Source organism: Scomber japonicus, chromosome 7 (genome assembly GCF_027409825.1).
Source record: "Scomber japonicus isolate fScoJap1 chromosome 7, fScoJap1.pri, whole genome shotgun sequence".
Classification (NCBI taxonomy): Eukaryota; Metazoa; Chordata; class Actinopteri; order Scombriformes; family Scombridae; genus Scomber; species Scomber japonicus.
In genome coordinates, this window is record NC_070584.1 from 19,987,114 (window position 1) to 20,009,501 (window position 22,388).

At 39.7% G+C, this 22,388-nt stretch overlaps 1 protein-coding gene across 1 annotated transcript in view; it reads left to right on the forward strand.

The window, feature by feature from the left end:
• Positions 1 to 21,493, forward strand: part of psmd1 (proteasome 26S subunit, non-ATPase 1) — a 42,738-nt gene extending 21,245 nt beyond the window's left edge. Inside the window, exons 17-25 of the mRNA XM_053321887.1 lie at positions 4,157 to 4,271; positions 7,386 to 7,502; positions 8,815 to 8,917; positions 13,169 to 13,338; positions 15,639 to 15,731; positions 16,097 to 16,183; positions 17,478 to 17,645; positions 19,358 to 19,523; positions 21,312 to 21,493. Of these exons, the coding sequence (XP_053177862.1) occupies positions 4,157 to 4,271; positions 7,386 to 7,502; positions 8,815 to 8,917; positions 13,169 to 13,338; positions 15,639 to 15,731; positions 16,097 to 16,183; positions 17,478 to 17,645; positions 19,358 to 19,504 (1,000 nt within the window). The 3' untranslated portion in view covers positions 19,505 to 19,523; positions 21,312 to 21,493. The remainder of the gene's footprint in view (positions 1 to 4,156; positions 4,272 to 7,385; positions 7,503 to 8,814; positions 8,918 to 13,168; positions 13,339 to 15,638; positions 15,732 to 16,096; positions 16,184 to 17,477; positions 17,646 to 19,357; positions 19,524 to 21,311) is intronic.
• The last annotated feature ends 895 nt before the right edge of the window (positions 21,494 to 22,388 follow it).

A 22,388-nucleotide genomic window follows, 5' to 3' on the forward strand; every position in this document is an offset into this window, starting at 1 on the left:
AGTGGTCTATGGGGAGAAGCGGTCTGTGTGGTAAGGTGCTCAAAAAATGGACTTGAATCGTAGAACTTTTCCACTTCATCTTCCTTGAGCTCACATTTTCAGGACGAGAGTCATTTGAAACGTAATTATTTTCTTGGAGTTTGAAATTTAGACCACATTTGTGGTGCTGTTTTTTTCCTCTGATCTTCTTGTCTCAACAAGTCAAAATGTGTTTTCTCTCAGTGTGGATATGTTGTTTTGCTTTTAGAAGCAGGTGCAAGACATTAACACACGTAGAAATAAACGTTCCCTAGAGTTTACAGTAACCAGATGATGATGAGTGATCTGTGTTTTCACGAGAAAATACAAAAGAAAAAAAAGTACAGTCAGTAAGTCTTCCTGCACAGCATATATTTTAGCTGAAACATTGTCAGTACAGTAAAACACAGTCTGTCGTCTTTGGTCACCTGTTTCATATTGGTTAGGTTTCATATCTTCAGTCCACTGGAGAGTTGCCTGTTAGAAGAAAGTCTGTGTATTTCTAATCCGTGACAGCTGCTGTTAACAAACAGACATGAAGATGACCCACACAGATTACAGGAAAAATCTGAAGTCATCCATCCAACCTCCACTGCTTCCTTCACATTTCTCCTCAAAAGACTGTTGATTTTTTTTATGATGCAAGGAACAGCTGACGGTCTGCTAGTAGCAGTATGCTGATTTCTGCTCACATCAAATTAAATAGATGCCATACAGGCACTTTTTTCAGACTTCATTCAATCTTGCTGGTTGCAACCTTGTTTGTCAGATCTGCATATTTTGCAAACTATTTGCTTCTTTTGTGCTTGTGAAAATATTATCAGTTCAATGTTGTATTCTGGAAACTCTCATAATTTGGAAAACTTTTTGTTTGTTTTGACAAATTTGTACCAAAGTATGTATATTTTTCAATTGTCCTAGCACCATATTTAGTAATATTGTATCCCATAGTGACCAGGATGCATCATGCATGCTATGTACATATCCTACCAGATTATCATATAATATAGCCCTTTTCTATTGGCACATTTCTTACTACTTGCAGCTTTTCTCATGAGGTTAAACAGTGGTTGAGGTTCATTTTTAAATCAAATTCAATGGAAGTGTTACCTGTAAAAGCCACACAGCGTCTTGGCCTTTTTAATACAACATAGTCCAGGTGCATTCAAGATGTATTTGTATGACTGGTTGTAACAGACAGGAAACAAGCTAAACAGATCTGCTCTCTTTCAGTGCCAGTGCATTAGTTACTGCCTCAATTACACTTCATGGTGCAAAATTCACCTATAATTTCTTTATCTCGGCTGTGTTCCTGCTGCCTCTTTCGCTAACCTTTCAATGTATGTGTTGCTGCTACCCAGGCTACCACCTGGCATCTGTAGGCTGGGGGAATTATTCAATTTCAGCTGTATCAGCCTCTGTCACTCACACCATGATAAATCTGAGGCATGCACATATGGTTGTACAGTACATTAACCTGTAGAGTAAACGCATTGTGCATTTTAAGCGTTAGAGCATGTGTTCAAGCTTTACATGTATGACTAACATGTTTCTCACACCTCTACATATGATAAAGGCATTAGTACAGGAGCATTACTGCTTAAGAGTTGACTCTGATTGGGGGTATTCTGGTTGTTGTTTTTTGATGTTATGCTGGAAACAGTAAAGAAGAGATATCAGCTTATTCTGAGTTTCATAAGTTCACCACACATTAAGAGAATATTAAAGTCTGCTTGAATACAGATGTCATTGCTCCATTGCTTTTCATCCAAAACAAATGGTGGATATCAGTTTCCATCCGAGTACTTCCACTTTTCCTGTGGTTGATTTGAATTAGTTCAGATATGTTTTCAAAAAGGTTGAAAAGACATTAAAAATCTTCTCAAGCTACTGTTGTGCTACAAGCTACTGCAGTCCCTAATCGATTACAACACTTCTCATAAATCAGGTGTCAGTGTCTAGCCATTACAAAAGCACTTGTGCTTATGATGGCCTGGTTCATATTTTTTCCACCCCTGCTGGATAGACAGTATCCTGTGTTCTTGCAGATACTGGAGAATTGACAACCTTGAGCATGTGGCTTAAATGAAGTCAGATTTATTTAATGTAAAATTACAAATTTGTCTCAGGAAGACTTAACAGTAGGTTGTAGGATATCGTCAGACCACTAGAATAGAATCGGTTCATCCTTGTAGGTGAAACTGAAAGGCGAGCTAGATCTCCCAGTGATGGTCATCTGTGATCTAGTCAAATCCTCCTATAGGGTTGAGCTGAGCTTCTAATACCAAACCAGCGGAGATTATGCACTGAGAACATGCCAGCTATCATACACACATTTTCATTTTCTGTTTTTATTGTTATTGTTTATTAACTCAATTATTGGGGAAATGCACAAACTAAAAGAGATGGTTTAAAAGATGAGCTCCTAATACAGGTAATTTAGCATCTTATTATTTCCACGTTCAATTCAATACATTCTTACGGTTATGAAAGAAACAAAGGCAGCCCATTCAGTGTGAGTAAACTGTTGTGTTCTGTTGTTGAGGTTGTTGCAAAACAAACCAGAGAGATCTGTGTAGCTGATTATGGTGCTCTCATGATGATTGGACCTACGAGACTCTAGATGGGGAATTCTTTCTTTTTTATAATAAAAAACAGACCAGCCCTGTCTGAAATTCAAAGGCACCGAATGATCCCAACAATCAGTTAATCTGTCAAGCCCAGGCAGCATTGGGGTTATCAACACCCACCTTACCTTTCACAAGAAAATTGTCAGATAATCTTCTTGGAATCAAGCAGATTACTTCAACCTCATACCTGTTTTTCTCTACTTTGGTTTTCACATGAAATATCTCTGTGGGACTCACTCACTACAACCCATTGCAGTTATGTTTCTAGCTGTTGTACAGTTATTGTGCTTTGACGTCACCTGCTGATGTGTAAACCTAATGCGACAGAGCTCAACATTAGTGTCACTGAGGCTGTGCTAGTATCTAGCATATACTGACTGAAGTGTGTCTCATTGTGACTGGGGAGCAAATAAATTGGCAGTTTAAAAGAGTCCCCCCTCCTCTCATAAAGACCCCATTAAGTTATCTTGAAGTGCCTCATTATAGTCTTGTTCTCATCCTGTCATCCGTTTGACACATAATTGACTACTACTACTATTCTACAATACTTGATGTACTCGGTTTCAGTTACCTTTTAAGATGCTGGATCGCATATACTCTTCTAGTTTTTTTTTTTTTTTTTTATAGCTATAATAATTTTTTTTTTTTTTTTTGTGGTGTTCCTTAATGTTCTCTCTGTTGGCAAAGAAACAGTTTATACCAAAGACTGTAAAATAATCACACAGAGCCATGGCAGTTTAAATGTGTATCTTTAGCCAAAGCTTGGCTTAAATGGTTTGCCTTAGTGATTTTCTATTCTTTATATTCCAAAACCGTACCAGTGGGGGAAAGAGACAGAGACAGAAATCAAATTTGTTTATTTCATGCCCACCGTTTATCTCTCCATCTTCACTCAACATTGTCTCTGAAAATGTTTACCTCAAAAACAATCTAAACGGTTTCATCAATATGTAGATGCTCTCTATGGCACTTTATGTTTACCGGCCAGGGTTACTGCACCTGTAGCATTAATGCAATGTAGCAATGATAACGGATTTCAGTCCTGAAACAAATCAGCCTGAACAGGCCTTCCCATCATCGTCGGCTCAAGATAGATGTGATGATTTGGTTCATGTTGCCCTTTTGTTCAAGACTTGGAAGCGTTTGACCTTATTAAGACATACATCACCTTTCTGGCCCGATAATTAATTTTGGCCTTAAAATTACATATTTTGTCATTTGTATAAGGCTTGTGTACCAGAGCAAAACAGAAGTTGAGATTTATCAAAAATTCTTCCACCCAAAACCAGTTGGTGACATTTATCCTCTAAACCATAATTTTTCACGAGAGAAGAACACGTTGTCATCATGAACCAATGTTTTAGTGCTTGGTTACTCTTATTCTGTGTAATGATCATAATAAGATCATGTTCATGCTCGTGTGTCCTCAGCTCTGCAGTGTTTCACGGTTATCTTTAGAGCCCCTTCTTGGCTCAACCTAATTTTCCCTCTGTCTGTCTTTTGTTTAGGACCCCTGAGCAGTGTCCAAGTGTCGTGTCTCTTTTGTCAGAGAGCTACAATCCTCATGTGCGTTGTGGGGCTGCCATGGCTCTGGGCATCTGCTGTGCTGGGACAGGCAACAAGGTGAGTTTTCCTCTTAGCCTAGAGAGAGAGAGAGACTCTCTGAGTGTTTAGCTTCTGTTAATAGAATTTAACACAGTGTCTCACAGTCACACACAGTCTGGGAAGAATTGTAAGCTTTGCCCACTGAATGGATGGTATGATTTTAATGTCAAGTTTTATTATCAGCAGTTTCACATTGACATCAAATATTAAAACAGTGAAGAAGCTGTAATAAGAGCCTGTCTCAAATAGTGGTGAACCACACCTTACATCGTTACCACAAAAGTTTTGGCTTGTAAAGATGTAAATGAGTTCTTATTTTAATGAGGCACAGCGCTTATTCTTTTTTAAATCAGTGCTCATAACTAGAATTTATATTCCTTGTAAGACTGTGCACAAGAAAAGATTATATGGCACTTTTTTTCAACCACAAAAAGCAGCGCTGGCACTGCTGTCCTCATTTATCCTGTGTGCTTTTTTTTTCTTACTGCACGTGTGCGTCACTGATGCCAAGATTACTTGCACAAAGGGTTTTCCTTAAAATATTCATGGGATGGGTAATCTGTAAAGCCTATCTGAGGCGGGCAAAATCACTTACGGTATGCAAGGTGTTTGATGCCATCTAAGCAAGCAATACTCTGCTAAACAGTGACTTTGCAAGCTGTAATAATCCCACGATGATGCTACATGACTCCACTTCTTTTGATCATCACCTGCTTCAAGGCGAGGTTCTTTCCCTGTTTGGTTGAAGTTTCCTCTTCATCCATGATTAAAGTATTAGGTTTCTCCCTTACTTTTTTTTACATTTGCTTTCTCATAATCTCAAAATTGTGGAAAGAAGTTTGGAGATTTGCTTTTATAAAGTGGTCCAAACTGGCACACAGTCACCAGGCTGTACCCTGTCATCTCGTTTGGGATCATCAAAGTCTGAAGAGGAGTGAAGAAGACAGAAGTTGGGGGTACTGCTAGTTCCTGAGTCATCTAACTATGTGAGCTGATCAGTCTCAGGTGGCATAGCCCAAATTGAGTTATGGCTCATGCTCATTACACCCTGAGCCTTGAAGCACCAAGGTGAATGTTTTGCACCCAGTCAGGCCAAGCCATAGTACTGATTTGATCGTGTCTTCTGCTTGGTTTTCTAGAATAAAACTTTGCGCAGATTAGGCCCTTAGTGAGAGTAATAATGTTGTCGCAAGAGAAGTGGGTCACCTATTTAAAGGTAGCACAGGCCTTTGCCATCATTTTACACCTCAGGCTTTATATAGTTTTACTGTACTGGTCTTCCTGGTATATTGTACACATAAAAGAAAAAAAAACTGCATAGGAAAGCTGTTTGGACCCCTTTTCTGTTGTTTGTGTATGCTGATTTTATGCCGTAATAAATTACTATTGAACAAAAGTTTACAGTATCCGAACGCTGTCATATGATGGAGTGTCATTAATATGAATGAAAAGGGAGAAAGTATTGTGGTAAAATGTGTTCTGCCTCGTTTAATTTATTTACACAAGCTTGTAGCCAGTTTTTAGCAACATTGAATGTAAAGTTGAACTCAACTCGTGGAGCAAGCCTGTACACGGATTAAGAGATTCTTAAGCAACCACATTATGTGTGGACCTGCTCTGCTGATTGGGTCTGACAGTAAATACCCTCAATTAAATCCCCCGACGACCTATCAGGAACAGGATGTGGTCGACTGGTGTTGGCTTTACACTCCGACTTATCATCACAGTACATGGCTGTCTCAGCCAGCTGAGCCGAGAGCACTGATGAAACATGGTTTATTTTACCTCCACTGTCATCATCCTAGTTTGTTTCTCTTTGCTCGGTGGAGCTGACGCCTCCCTCTGAGCCTGGTGGTGTGAGTTACAGCCATTACTGCTCGGTGAGAACAGAGGAGACAGCAGAAATAGAGAAGAGAGAAGAATAGGAGGTGGCCCTCCCTCACTCCTTCACTCACAGTGATCATAGGAGGAAACTGAAGAAGGTGGACCTTGGCATAACTGTTATTCAGTTGTCCTGGGAAACCAGATAAGGATGACACTAATGTCATTAATTTGTGTGGTCTGGTTGCCTCTCTTAATAACCCTTCAGAGCATGTGTTCTGTTGGAAATGGCAAAATATAGAATGTATAGGGAGTGGAAAGCATCAAATGATCAGTTTCATCTTAACTTCAAGCTGACACAAGAGAGAAATTACAGATTTTACCACTACGATAGAATTAAGAAGTCATACTGAAAAAAACCCTCTAAAATGTGATCCTTTAACCGCTTGTCCTCTTTCATGTGTTTGTGAGACTGAAACAAATAAACCCTTATTTAATATTGCCCTTTCACCATTAAAGTATCAGGATATAATAACAGGACACTTTTCACTCCAGTTTATAACATAAGAATGTAACATCAACATTGGCGATTTAAATAATATTTTTCAGCTTAGCAACCACTTATGAAACTTATTGTTGAGCTGCGGAGGGCTCAGCCATGAAAGATGATTCTGCACTACAAACTAAACGAGAGAAGACAGCCACTGAGTGCTGCCATTTCCTACACTCTTAGATCTCAATCAGGAAACCATTCAGTCTTCTAAAAAAGTTTTTCCAGTGTGTCTGTTAGCTCTCAAGTGGGCTTTTAGACAGTAGGTTTCTAGGGCAGCATATTTAACAAAGATCTAGAGTAAATAATGTCTAACTCAAATTTGAAGTCATTTACAACCCATTGTGTCTAATCAAAAACTGTCCTGCTTTCCTTATAAATCTAAAAGAATGTGCCATGTGGGTCGCTCTCCTTGTAGTTGGAATATTTTAAGTCTGATCTTTGCTAAACAGCAAAGATGTTCACTAAACACTGCAGAGTGCTATTAGCAGCCCTCTAGGATCAGTGTCTTTGTCCTCTTGACCATCAACGAGCTGGTTGAACACATTGAAAAAGAATGTAATCACATTTTTAGCCCTTTCTGAGAGCAACGTTTCCCACTCAAAATTATTTTAATAGGATCAACCATTCAGTGATACTTTGGCAGTACATATGTCAGTAGATGGTTATTCACAATGCACACATGCAGCTTCTAATTTACTGTAAATACTCTGTATTTAAGCAACATTACCAACTTCGTTTCTTTGCCCCACCATCTGCAGGAGGCCATCAACCTGCTGGAGCCCATGACCAATGACCCAGTAAATTATGTGAGACAGGGCGCCCTCATTGCTTCTGCCCTCATCATGATCCAGCAGACTGAAGTCACCTGTCCCAAGGTATGTGCAAAATATTTATTCTTTCTTTCTTTCTTTTTTTTTTTTTTTTTTGTTTTGTTAAGGATGCATTTTCAGGATTTGAATGTTGAATGTCGTTTATCATTAAGGAGATTGGATATATAGCCAGCTAATGGCCTTAAAGACCGGTTTGGTGTGAAAAAGACCTTTTGAAAACCGCAAAAGCATTTCTATTTGAGTGTAAACCAGTTTGTGAAAAGATACAGAGTTAGAAAGCCTGCTTTTTGTCTCGGTGGCCTGTGAAATATAATCTCAGTGACTCTTAAAATGATGCCTAATGCCACTGAGACCACAGCCTTTGCTGGGTAAAAAGTGAGAAGGGTTAAAAAGGGGAAGACTTGACTGAAAACAGAAACGTCAGGTTTGTGAAGACGTAAGGAAAGAAATCTGTCATGGAAGACTGAAGAGTGACTAGTCCAGGCATAACTGCACGCACTCACCCTTGGTGCACCTCATACTTTTTCATAGACGGTTAAGAAATGCCAGACACATTTTCAAAGACTCCTCATCTGCACAGCAATAGTCCTTTTTAAAGCTTAAGGCGGTATGCAGGATTGTGCAAGAGGCAGTCGAGAGTCAGGAGGTATTACATCCATGACTGTTTATTTCAAAGTCCCAGTCTTTGTCATTTCCAGATTTGCTTCACAGTTATAGTCTTAGGCCTCTAGTCTGAGGGTGGTAAATTGGCCAAATTAGCCAATAACTACCTAACATGGTGTTTACTCAGTTTCATGCTGGCTTTTCAGATATACTGTTGGTGATGGGACTCCCACAGGTACTACACCATAACAGAGGTGTGGCAGCACTGATGTTGCTGTATTATGAAGTTTGCTGACAGGGTTTGACAAATGCATTACAGCTGTGACAGCCTCATTTAAGTGTCAAACATGTACTGTACCCTCCTCTTTGACTGAGGTGGCAAAATAAAATGCACACACACCCTCTCTGCAGTATTTCAAAGTTTGAGGTGATTCTTAGTCATTCATTACATTCAAAGTCTCACTGAAGTTCATTATCAAAGGAACGATACCACAAAGTTGAGGCTGAAATACACGATTACAAGTTTTATAATGGTGTATTGTGGATATTTTAATGTTTACGTTCACATTTTGACAATTTCATTGGATTCTAAATTTCACATTAGATCAATGGCATGAGAGAGATACAAGAGAAATGATTCCAGTCTTTACATGTCTCTAACCAAAACATGCATAAAATCTCGTGGTTTTGCAGTAGTGTTGCACAATAACGGCTTGTTTAATGAACACATTTCAACCTTTGTTTTCTGTTTTAGGTGAACCAGTTCAGACAGCTTTATGCAAAGGTGATCAACGACAAGCATGATGATGTTATGGCCAAATTTGGGGCCATCCTAGCCCAGGGAATCCTCGACGCAGGTGAGTGTTCAAAGAGAGGGGTCAAAGGATCATTTACAATTTGGAAGAAACTGGTATTTGGAGAGATCAGACTTGTATATAGTCATGTCTGCCTCTGTGCTTTCATCCTTCAGGGGATTTGAAAAGACCTAAATTCTTAATTACTGTAAAACAAGTGAACTGCTCTAATTGTTTGGTGGGTGTGTGTGTCTGTTTCTGTGTCTTAATTTGAGTTCCTTTACGCTCAAGCAAACACAGAGTAGCCCTCTACAGCTGACCACCCGTGCACTGTGTCTCTGGAACAGATCATGCCACGGTGCATTAGCGCCTGTCGATCTTAGTTGGACTCAGCTCTGCTCTCAGCCATATGGCCTGTCGGTGTCCCCCCTGGTGATTACTGTTTGTCTGATAGTCTCTGTGTTTGTGTGTCTGTGCGGGTGTTTGTAGACACAAGCATACAGCGTGTGTTTGTGTGTGTGAGGTCCTAGAGAGCTGCACAACATCACATGGGGAGCTACACACACTCACGTACACGCTGAGCACACCCATATTCACATGTATACACAAACGCTCGATGCAGGCAGGAGCAGAAACCCGTTTTCTAGCACTAACATAAAATCCTGTGTGCTAAGCCAGAAAGAAACCAGCTATGTTTACACACTGCTGTCTAAATACACTATCAGGTGTTGCAACTTACACAAAGTGAAGCCAATTTTAAGAATTTGCACTATTACTTGAAGGGCTGAGTGTTGTAACTCTCAACGGTTTTTCATCAAACACATAATTGCCTCTTGATTAATCGCACCCCTCCTGCGGCAAACTGTGTTTTGAACAGATAAGCCATCTTAATGACATGAAGGACCTTAAATCATATATCAAATCAGACACATAAACCGCAATAAACTCTGCCAACATGCCGAGATGACCCTGCGTGAGACCAACCAGACAAACCCTGACCGCCAGTTTCATTTTTCAGACTGTAGACAGACACTCCTTCCTCTCCCTGCCCCTCCTGCTCCCCTCCAAACTCCAGCCCTCAGAGCTTACCCATGCTTCAGGACAGCACCAGTGTGGGGCTTATAATTCAAACACATTCAGGCAGGAAACACACCAATCCTGTTTGAATGTCAGACATGCTCAAGCTCGTGTGGTCAGAATGTTTTAGTATTCTGGTTCTTGTAGTGGGTTAGGTTTTTGAGGTGCAGGGGTAATTGTATTTAATTTGACAGGCGGAGGCGATTAGAGCTCAGTTTCATGATCACTGGTCCTCATTACCCAGGAAATGTAAGTCTCCTTCCCTCTCCATCTCACCTCTCCATGTTTAGCTCCCATTTACAGGCTCACTAATTGACACAATCCATTAATTAGCTTTAATCAGTGGTTTCTGTCTGTCTATATAATGAAACACACCATGCTCTCATTGTTTCACAGGAATCTTTTGTTGCATCTATTTCATAGGGACACAACAAGCAGGCTGGTTGTTGATGTAGTCACATAACACCTTTAAGGAATCACTGCTTTTCCCGCGCCTCCCTCACGAGCTCCTTGGTATGAAAATTGGCCCACCGAACTACGAGTCGGCGAAAACAGCGGGTGAGGGGAGAAGCCGCCAGTCAAGTGCTCTCAACCTCTTCCCAAGTTTTTGAGAGACTCTTAAGCTCCTAGATGTGGTGCTGCGAGCAGACCGCATGACTCATTCTGGCCAACACTCAATCTGTGGGACTGGAAAGGTTTCAACACTGGTTCAGATGTCAAGATACAGTCTCCCTAATATATTATTTCAGTGACCTCAGAAAAGAGTGTGAGTAAAGCGAGATAACAGAGGACTAGTATCTGGTATTGTCTAGCCTGATTTTATTTTTAGCCATAGAGGCAACTCCCTAGTAACCGACAATTCCAACCCCTTTTCTTTTTAACCCTAAAAAAAAAGACAGATTAATCTCAGTAACCTCTTATCATCTCTTCCTCCCTGACTCCCGCTGCCTTCTCTACTGTTTGTCTTGGAAAAAGGGCAAACGTTACACTTTTGTACTGTTTCAATTTACTCCTTAGTCAGCTCCAACAATGCACATAAAATGACCCACATTGCTTATCTGGTCGGACACAGTGCGGCTCAAACCTCAATCCCCAGTGATTACCTGTCCAGTTGTACAGAAATTCCCTCACACACACAGAGAGACTTACTCTTCATTACAAGAAAATTGCTTCACTTTTTCAAATTAGCGTTGCAATATCATTATGCCATTTTACTTGTGTGGTCGAATTATTTACCAGATCCTAATCTAACAACATCTGTAGCCTGATACAATGGGCTTTATTGAAGAACCGCTCATATGAACAGATTAGTTGTTAAAAGGCACGTATGAGTGAGTTAAGAATGTGTAGCATTCAGCAATTTTCTCGTACTTTAAAATTTTATTAGGGCCTCAAAATAGGTCTGGTTGGTGGTCCGGTCTTGCGGTTAGAGTCATAATGTCTTAATCTGAATGAATTTTCACTACTAAACAATAACTAAAACAAACTACTAAACTTGATATTTTGCTCACCATATCATCAGCAGCATCATGACAGCTTGTGATGCTTGTTAGATGTGATGATGATTATCAGCGCATTTTGACACAACAAACTTAGCCTCAAGGGTTTTCTGCAGATGTCTGTCCAGTATCATCTTCTGCTTACCTCACTGTGTAACGTCACCAGCTGTAGGCTAATATATACTCTCATCTAATATCACTGGCTGTCACATCCTTTGACTGCCTCCCATCACCTTTGCTTTAGGAAGATGTTTTCTATTTAGTGCTGCTCTGACGACTGCTCGCCTGCTTTTCTAAAAATCTTTCTTCACTTAATGTTACACAAAATATGGTGAGTCAAATCAGCAGAGATGTCTGTTGTTAGACTGCGCTGAAAATTACCCCTCTGCTGCAGTAACATCATCTTTATGGATGAGTACATAAAGTCATTAAAACACCTGTTAATACCTTTTTTTTAAATTAACTTTTGGTGCAATAAAACTTTAAACAAAGATTTATTTTATAATCTATACCTACCTCAACACTACTGGAAAAGACATCTGTTATTTTTGGGACAGCTGACACACCTCTTGTGATGAAGATCAATTATTTAATCTCCTGTTCAGCTCATATTTTGTGATCAGAGGGTTTTTTTCTATTAAATTGTAGGATGTTGTAGACAATGCATTCCTTGATTTAATTGGCTTGCCAGCTTGTCCGTGTCATTAAAATCCTGCCCCAAAGATCAACAGATCCCACTGGTTGAAGCCAAAAGACAACCCTGTCAGGGTGGTGGCCATCCTGGTCCGTGCCCCCATTAACCTCCAGCTCCCTCATCCTCCATTTCTTGCCAAGTTGAAATGGGTTTGGTTCACAATCAGCAATGATGGTGTCACATAAGATAAAAGCTTCGTTAACAATTGAACGTCCTCTTATTGTTCATAAAAATTGCACTTTAAGCATTTTGTGTTATCTCAGGTCAGCCTGAGAACTATGAGGTTCATCATGGATGTCGACTACTACAGAGGCTTATCATGAAACACACAGCAGTGGTTTCACAGTTCTCATGTGACCATATACAAAACCTAAACTAATATATTTTTCTACCTTTACTGAAATTGGCTTCTACTGAGCAGTATGTATTTTTCACCTTTTTATACATCAGGGAAATGTAAAGATTGCTGAAGGTCTGCTGAGGTTTGCAGAGTGTGGTCCTGCTCAGCATTTCCTTTGTTTGCTGAGTGTGCGCACACACCTTTTCAAGCCTGTCTTGATTCATGTTAGCACAAAATCTCGCTTTGAAGTCAAAACTCATCTCACCAGTAGTTAGTACATAATGCAGCAGCATGTCAAAGACATAACAGACCCCTACAGCCTCTCTAAACATTTACAGCAAATGTGATTGTATAGCAATTAAATGAAAAGGTGCATGTGGACAGTCCATTGTGTCATGTACATTGAGACAATCTGTGCGATTTGAAAATGTCTCAGGAAAAATCACCATTTGTATGATACTAATTGTGTCAAACAGACCACAAAGTAAAGTGAAAGTAAGCTACACGTCCAGTATGAAGTTACATACTTTTTCTTGATTTAGCAGCTACAGTAGTTTATAATCTATTTGCCTATGGACAGTCAAGTCTGGGAAAAATGTGAAAATATGAAACTTAACAACATTTTAGAATAACATGGTGTGTCATCTGGAGATTAAACGACATTGTTTTAACCCACTCTGACTCTTCTGCCCTCTGTTGTTTAGGTGGACGTAACGTGACCATCTCTCTGCAGTCCAGGACGGGTCATACTCACATGCCGTCAGTGGTGGGCCTGCTAGTCTTCACCCAGTTCTGGTTCTGGTTCCCCCTCTCACACTTCCTGTCACTGGCCTTCACACCCACTGCTATAATCTGCCTCAACAAGGACCTCAAGGTACTAAAGTGACAGATTTATTTGTGACTGGTGTATCAGAACATTATTAGGTTTTAATTATTCATAAAGAAGATCACCTGTCAGATCTTCAACATGCAAAAAGTGGCTCAAAATGTTCTAACTTGTGGTGAATAGATTTTCATGCATGACAGGGATTGATAGCAGTGATTAAAACCGAATATTTCTATTTATATTACACATTTTGTTGTGTAAACATAACACCAGACTTTTCTTGAAGAATGGCAGCTAAATTTGTCTGGTGAGTTTGCATTTGGCTCTGCATTTGGTGTAGAAAATATTTAGTTTCTCACCTTGGAAACAAGTGTCACCAGCAGCCGATCCATAATGTGACCCTCCTGATCTTGAGCCTGTTCTGGCCCCCTGCCATTCGCATACTGGTGCCAACATATCAGTGTGACATATCGGAGGGTCTTAAAAAAACATTACATAAGCATTATCTCTTCAGTGCTACCTGAATCAGCAGGGCACAAGGGACACTTAGACACTTATGTGTATTGTGTATCCAAAGCTTTATAAGGTACTGGAGAATATATTGGGTGTAAAGCCCCAAATAATACACAAGGGATAGAGTGCAGAAGGCGGGTGGAGAACATCAGTTTGATAGACTTGGTGCTGCACCATGCCAATGCTTCCCAGCACCTGTTTAACTACACAGCACAAACTCATACAGACTCTGTTTATCACCACAGGACAGTTCTTCTGCAGCACAAGAGAAAGCACTGTTACTAAAGCAGGCATGAAGCCACTCCACTGCCTCACTGCTCGTCCTGCCTCCATATTGCCTCCATGCTGCAGGGAAACAGCTGAATTATGAGCAGTGTTGGGCATGTTACTTTTAAAAAGTAACTAATTATAGTTACTCTTTGGTTATGCCCCTAACTGCAGCCACTTTTTGGCAGAGAGAGAGAGAGAGAGTGAGGCGCCTGTTCGGGCGAAAACTGCTTCAGTGAGGTCTGAAGAAGTAACACTGCAATTTTATTTTTATTTTATTTTGGGGGGGGGGGGGGGGGGAGTAATTAATTTGATTACTCGTTGCTGAAAAAAGTTTTTTTATAACGCCGCTATTCCCATCACTGATTATGAGATGATATAAATGATGACGTCCTCTCCGGTCACATCATTGTGCTGCTCTATTGGACTGTAGAAACAGTTCAGTTATTAAGTTAAGCACACTAAACAGAAGGCACCTGGTGCTGCTGTGGCTGGAGATTTTCTTTTATGTTTGTCTGGGTAAAGTTGACAGGGAGGACACTTTTTCATTTATACATACAATTAAGGGAGCAGGTATTATAAGAAGGCATCTCCCTCTTGTTATTTTAACAGTTAAATGTGCATTTAACTTTAAAACCAATTGATCAAACAAAGCAAAAAGAAAGTTCTTTCATGTTCAACCAAAATGAAACTGTGTAAATCAGCAAATCAGTGTTGGAATTCTGGCATTTAAGAAGCTGCCAAATTTTGGAGCCGGTTTCGATGTGACATTTTCTCCTGCAAAAACAGAAGAAATGTTGTGTATCCAGCGTCTGATTTGTGATCGTCCTGAATTTACACCCAACTTCAATCCCACCATTCAGTCTATATCTCTTTTTGAAATAGTTTATGTTCCACTTAGCATCCAAACTGACCCCTGATCCACCAGTGTCTGTTTGTTGCCGTCTGTTTCTCACAGACACTCTCACAGTCTTTCTGAAGAAGAAAAAAAGTGTTTACAACTATATTGGCTGGTTTATATTTTCACGTCATTATTTTAACTAAGAAAAATACACAACTTGAAGATGCCTGTGGGACTAAATTTAGCCAGAAGAGATGGTGAGAGTTAAGCTCTCAGTTGATTTCAGAATTAAATAAATGATAAGATCTATGTTGATTTTTTTTTTTTTTTTAGTATATTTTTGGGGCTTTTTGCCTTTTATTGTACAGGTTAATAGAGAGAGAGACAGGAAATGGGAGGCAGAGAGGGGGGCAATGACACGCAGGATAGGACCGCTTGGTCCAGGATTTGAACCGGGGTCGGGTTAGGGTTTATATATCTAAAAAATCTTAGATATATAAAACATATCTGTTTCCATCAAATGTTGAATTGATTTTAATTTAAAGATTAGGAACTATCTTCTTAGTTTAACTCATTAGCATGCTAACACTGGCTAATTAACTTCCAATGGAAAGTATAGCTGAAGCTGCTCTCATCCCGACCATTATCTGAAAGGCAGATCATGAAGTTGAAGTTTCTAAACATCTGTAGAAGTTAAGTGACCTTTTTTTTTAATCATCTTCTTCAGATGCCCAAGGTGCAGTACCGCTCCAACTGTAAGCCCTCCACCTTCGCCTACCCACCAGCTCTGGAGGTTCCCAAGGAGAAAGAGAAGGAGAAGGTGAGAGTGCAGGCGCCACACAACACATCAGCTTGTTTTGCTTTCCCTTTTCTGAAATAATTAGGTTAGGGAAGCTGACCTCGCTTCATATTGATTTGTGAAGAATTTTTAACCCTCCTTGTCAAACTCATCATTTTCTTGCCCGTTCTGTTTATTGTTTTAGCATCTCTGGCCTATTTTTCTCAGATGCTTCGCCTCACAGGCTTCGATGCTTTTGTAATTGAAGAACAAGCAGCGGTTATTTTGTGGTTGACTAGTTTTTTGTACATTTCAAGCCATGTTTGTAGAAGGTCTGAGTGTCTACAGTATTGTCTTACACTTGTGGAAATGTCTCTGCGCTCTCTCTCTCTCTCTCTGCATGTTAGGTATCCACCGCTGTTCTTTCCATCACAGCCAAAGCCAAGAAGAAGGAGAAGGAAAAGAAAGAAAAGGAGGAGGAGAAGATGGAAGTGGTGAGTGGAAATGCCCAGAAACACTTTCTTATTCTCTACCAATAATCATGTTTTATTTGACATGGTTCAAAAGTCAAAATATATATATACGTCACAAAGAAATCAATTTAATTGAGTTATTTGTTTGAGGGGTAAGTAGTTGCCACAGAATAATTCTTGACATGCAGATAAAATCACAACTACGTGGCCACTCAAAGGTAGATTAATGCAACCGGTTATATGGTTCCTATTCTGCTCTTTTATATAAGCAATAACGGTAGGTGTGTGTCAAAGTCTTCCACAGTGTTTTCACCTTCCTACCCCCAGTGTCCAGAGCCAGTGTAACGTTCATTGGGATTTTCTCTGGGCGTTAGCAGCACGATGTTTGATCCACTCTGCTACGCTACATCTCAGCTCGGGTGCTGAGAGACGAGTCTGGAAACGTCCAGCCTGCTCACATCTCAGGCCTTTTGATTTATTTGGCTTATTGTGAAAGCGGTTTTGGGGGGGGCAGGGGGGGTCCGATCTCACTGGGGTCAGGCAGTTCATAATTGACTGGTTGTCATTTTCTGGACAGTTTTATAGACTTTGGTTTTTGGCAGGGTTTTTTTTTTTTTTTTAACAATTAGATCATCTATTATGCCTTTAAAGCTAGCTTGTGGTATCTTTTATGTCTTAATGAAATATACCAACATTACAATATGTTTAGGTAGAATGGCTGAGATGGAAATGATGATTGACAGGCTCTGACAAATAGATGCTTAAATATATATATAAAAAAATGTGTATTCATCATGAAATTGACAGTAAACAGGACTCTGTTACTGTTTCAGTGTTTCATCTGCACAAGATGATGTGCTGTAGTTTGGTCACAAAATACAAAGCTTGTTTTTTACTGCCAGCTCCCTCGTTACCCTTTGTTCTTCTGTGTCTTATTTTATGGGTTTCCAGTGTCTGCCTGATAGTCCAATAAATCAACTCCCAACAAGGTCGCCAGAGCAGGATCGCACTGAATCATGACAGAAAGAAGGAAAAGCAGAATTTATTAATCATAACTTCTACATACTGTCAAATAATGTTAGATGGACACAAGAAAATAATATAATAGATGGATGATTGTGGCGGATTAAAACTTTTTTTTTGTTGAAAAAAATGTGAACAGAATTTATTACAAGTTTATTTTTTACTTGAAATAAAAAATATTATAAAAAGAGAGGAGGGTGCATTAGAAGGATGAGACAACAGCAGAATAAATGGGAAAAACTTAAAAGAAAAGTAATAACGGAAAATGCTATTTCTCTGTGTGGTGTGTCAGGAGGTCCAGGAGGGTGAGAAGGAGAAGAAAGACGAGGAGAAGGAGAAAGAGAAGAAGAAGGAGGCAGAGCCTAACTTCCAGCTCCTGGAGAACCCGGCCAGAGTGATGCCAGCTCAGCTCAAAGTCCTCACCATGCCCGAGACGTGCCGCTACCAGCCCTTCAAACCGGTAACTAACACAATGCCAAACAATATACTATATACAGAATATGTTGTCACATTTTTATAATTATTTATAGCATCACTACATTTACACACAGTAATGTCAGCTCGACTTCAATGATATTTAAGAGTGTAAAAGTATCTCAGTAATGACCTCAGTAAAAGTATCTCAGTGAGGAGTTTTCCTTTTAAAAAATCAGGATCCAGCCTCTTGGTTGATTTTGGCCTCTGTTGAATATCTACAACTGCAGAAACTGAGCAGTCTTCAGGCCTATAAACCAGATGACCGCGGTCCTGCTGTAAATGTTGACAGTTTTCCGCAGTAAACTTCAGGGCGACGTGAAGTCACCCAATGAGCGCTCAGCCCAGTCCTGTAAAGAGGAAGTTCTGTTTGATTTTGTGTCCAGTGAGCTAAGCTCAGAGTATCACATTGTACAATTTATTGTATCAAATGCCAAAATGGGGTCTTTGCTTGTCCAACATTTTTTTTACCACTATCCTTTTTAAGGGTTTGTTTTTCTTTTCAAAGGCAGGTTCAGGAAGTGAAGAGGTTTTACCGACGTATCTTGAAATCTGGTCAATGTCAGGCGGCTTTTTGAAATTTTATTATGTGTTTAGCTTGAATTCAAATGAAGTTTCCTGTCTTTGTCGTCATTGAACATCTGATTATTTAAAAAAAATTTATTTAACTTATTTTAAACTCTATATACATTTTTGAAAGACACAGTGAAGCACAGTGTTAACAGCAGCATTCAGAGGTCATAATATCAACCAGCTTGTTATATAAGTTCTATACCTGTGAATACATGTGGGAGTAGTAAACCCACAAAAAGAAGGAAAAGAAAGACTGAAGTTAAAAATGTAAATAAATTAACTTTTTTTATGAGAATTTAAATGTTTTTGTCCACATGGTTCACTTTCTTTTTTCAACACTTGATCTATAGTAAGTTTACTACTGAGTAAAATATTTTTATGGAGGCTCCATTTAGTGTGACACATTTGGTGTTTGTGGAGCAATTTGTCCAGAATTCAGAATAAATATCTGTGGATGCAAACGAGGTCGAATCACCCAGCAGGTAAAGGGGGCAAATGCTTCAGGGAGGGTCTTCAGGCTCCAAGTTCACCATGTGGGGTTTTCAGTAGTTTGGTTAATTGTGAATTTCTTTGGTAATATTTGTGTACATCACTAAAAGCACAGCCTACATCTTACAGGGCCCCAAAGTCAAATTCGTTTTGAAAGCCTTTATTATTTTAGTGCATCTTGTGCTTACATGGTGCATATTTGTAAATAAATGTGACCTTAATCAAAGTACTAACTAACATATAATATATACAGGAAGTGTGAGAATTTGTGGATTTGATTGAGGGCCAAAGCTCATTTTTGCTTTCTGGTCCCCTGGAGAGTTTATCTGACCCTGGAGGTGGACAATGTTTGTTGGTTCCAGCATGAGATCTTTTTTTTTTTCCTGTGCTACATCTGCTGCTTTCTGCTGTGTCATTGTAGTTTAGTCAGGGCTTAGGAATATGTAAAAGATTTGTTCAGCTATTACATAACAAGTCTGTCAACAGTGAAAAATGACATTTAAACAGATGAAAGTTCAGCTTGTCCCATTAACCTTGACATTCATAAATAAGTTAAACACAAATATCAGTATAATGGTCCTCCTCCATCCTCATTCCCTCACACCATCTGTGGTTTTCTTCCCTCTGTATCGTTAGCTCCACACGGGTGGGATCATCATCATGAAAGACACCAGCGAAGAGGAGGAGGAGCTGGTGGAGCCTGTGTCTGCTCATGGCCCCAAAATTGAGGAAGAGGAGCAGGAGCCAGAGCCCCCCGAGCCCTTCGAGTACATCGACGAGTAGAGATGCTCTCACTGCAACAGTATGTTCACACAAATCATTCCTGAGCCGTGTTACTCATTCATAACTTGAGCAATCTGATGTGTCTGCTGACGTTCACCACATTGGTCCAGTTTCCCGAAACCTGCAGCCAAACTGTTTGTCCCACTTCATATTTTTAAACTCCTTAAGTGTCTTAAACACAACATTTTAAATCAGTTATTTTTCCCTCTGAAGTTAGATACCAGCAGATTGAAGGTCATCCATTTATGATTTCCTTCCAGCAGGTCTTTAAAGCAGACAGCGAGGCTGCAGCAGGATTCATTTCACAGCTAGAAAATCAAACTACTGTGCAGACGTACGGTAGCAAGGCTGCTCACAGTGTCAGAGAACACTCAAGTTTACACATAACGCTGTGTACCTTTCTCACTTTAAAACACACATAGCTGTCAGGCCGTCTTCATTGGAAGTAATGTTATGTGATAACGCACAATGCAGGTCTGTACTGTTGTTCCCAAGCCTAACCTAGCTTCACCCGTCACTAACCGTGGAATGTAAACATCTCTGCCATCTCTACACGCCAGCTGAGGGTAAACCTCCTCACTGTACTCGCCAATGAAGCTGGATGCTTAATGACTCCTGGCTGGTGGTTGTTTGTGTTGGATTGGCTGCAGCCCGCCTCCCATGTAGGAGCTCGCTGTTGCATGCATTGAGACCGATGAGTTGTCAATGACCAAATTAGGGCCTCTGTGCGCACTATGTCATCTCTTTATGAGGTTCGGGAGCTCCGTGGCAGATTAAACACCACAGAGGCTGACACCGAGGGTGAGGTGTTCACGCCAGAGGCAGCGTTAATGACGTTAATGAAAGATCACAGGACTGACGTCTTTAACAGAACCATGTCAAGTCACTGCGTCCTTTTTTAAATCTATTTTTACTCACATACGTGTCCTGGTTGTTAAACATAGTCCTGGTCCACCCACACAGGTGTTTTCACAGGACTTTCTTTGTGTTTACAGACTGTTGACTGACGCGTTAGTTTCACTGCACCTGTCAGGGCGATACGACTTGCGTCTCTATCATTCTGCAAATTGTAGTTTGGTATCAAGAAACTTTCAGCACAGTATCACCAAACTTCCACCCTTATCAGATATGTAGTCAGACAGAGTAACTGAGAACACCTGCATGTGTCTGTCTGAAAACAACACTCCAGTGATTACGTCTACATGGAAACATTTTTTTGGTTACTGTAAATGTTCCTCCTCCTCATTTGGCCTTTTTTTAAAGTGAATTTGATTTAAGAGATGAGGCATAAGATCCACAGCGTTGTTTAAAAATGACTTCAGCAATCTGCGTTAGACAAATGAAGTTATCTTCTCCAGTTGGTCTTCTTTCTTTCTGTCTTTCTTTTTGTCTGTCTTTCTTTCTCTCTACAGAAGTTTATTTGAGATGAAATACTATTGTTGCAGGCTGTGTGTGTGAAAGTAAAGCAGTTATTATTCATCAACAATCATCAAGCTTAATACAAAACAAGTAATTATTCTGTGCAGTGGCAGCTTTTCCTTTACTCTAATATATTTACTGTTTGTTCCCTACATGTGACATGTTGTTATAATACCGCGTTCATCTAAATACACATGGATGCCTCAAGTCAGCCAAAATCAATCATTTGAGCTAATTAGACCCATTCACAAAATTCTGCTAATGACTCAAATTCACAACAAAGAATGTCAGTTTTTAAAGCTTTTGTTCGATAATCAGACTTTTCTGTTACATATTTCATGGTAAACAGAATTCATTCCCTCTAATTGGTTTGTTTTTCTCTCCTCAGGCTTCAGAAGACAAGAGATCCCAGCATGTTGGTCCAGTGTTCACCCCCCCTGTGACTCCATCTACCCATTCACCTCCCTGCTCTGCTTCCTCTTTTACACGTTGCTTTCCTGTTCTGGCTCCTCATTTATTTTACATTCTCAAATTGTATAATTTTCTGTCCGTACAATAAAAATGATATATATTAAAGGCTGGAGAGCGTGTTGTTATTTTTAATGGATATTTCAGCAGATGTGCATTGAGGAATCTCTCTTATCTCATACGTTTATATTAGTTTACATTTTCAGTACTTAGCAGCAGCTGCTACAGTCTGTCCCTGTACACTGAGCTCAGTCTACTGCATAAATACTAAACCATGCTGGGTGGCAGGGGGGAGAGTGTCTGCTCAAATATAACTGATGTCTTACAGGTCAAAAGTCAAGAAAACCATTAGTTTATCAAATCTGCTCATGAGTGTTTCTCAGAAGTGTACGATCCACTGAGACGGGACAAAAACACAAACTTGAACCCAGTTTTTTTCACTTTAGTTTTAATTCAGTGACAGTTATCCACTTTCTATCTGCCAAAATAAACATTACTAGATGCAGTTCTCATTTGAAGAACAAAATGTTAATTGTGTGTTTTTGTCTTTTCTGAGCACAGTTCACTTAAGGTTAACTCTCATAACTTTTAATTAAGCTGAACTGGCTGTGTACTTCTTTTTTTATCAGTTTTTGTTTGTTTTTCATTTGAAGAACTGCAGGCTACAAAGAGTAATTTGGGGTTCCGAAGAAATTTGGTCACTGACACAGAAGACATCGACTTCTGACAGCTGTGAAGTCTTCGCACTTAAAAAAACATCTTCATGCAGGAAGCAGACGTGCCAAACCGGAGTTGACTTGCATGTAAAATAAATACACAAGTAAACCGTGACATCCAACTGATGATTATCACAAGGAAAATATACACAACAATCATACCACGTCACCCTAAATATTGACTCATAGGTTTTGATGTTATAATTGAAAAAAAAAAAATGTTTACAGAAAATAAGTTGAAATTTTTTAGTATCTCCTTCTAGCTAGGTTTGAAGTTTAAA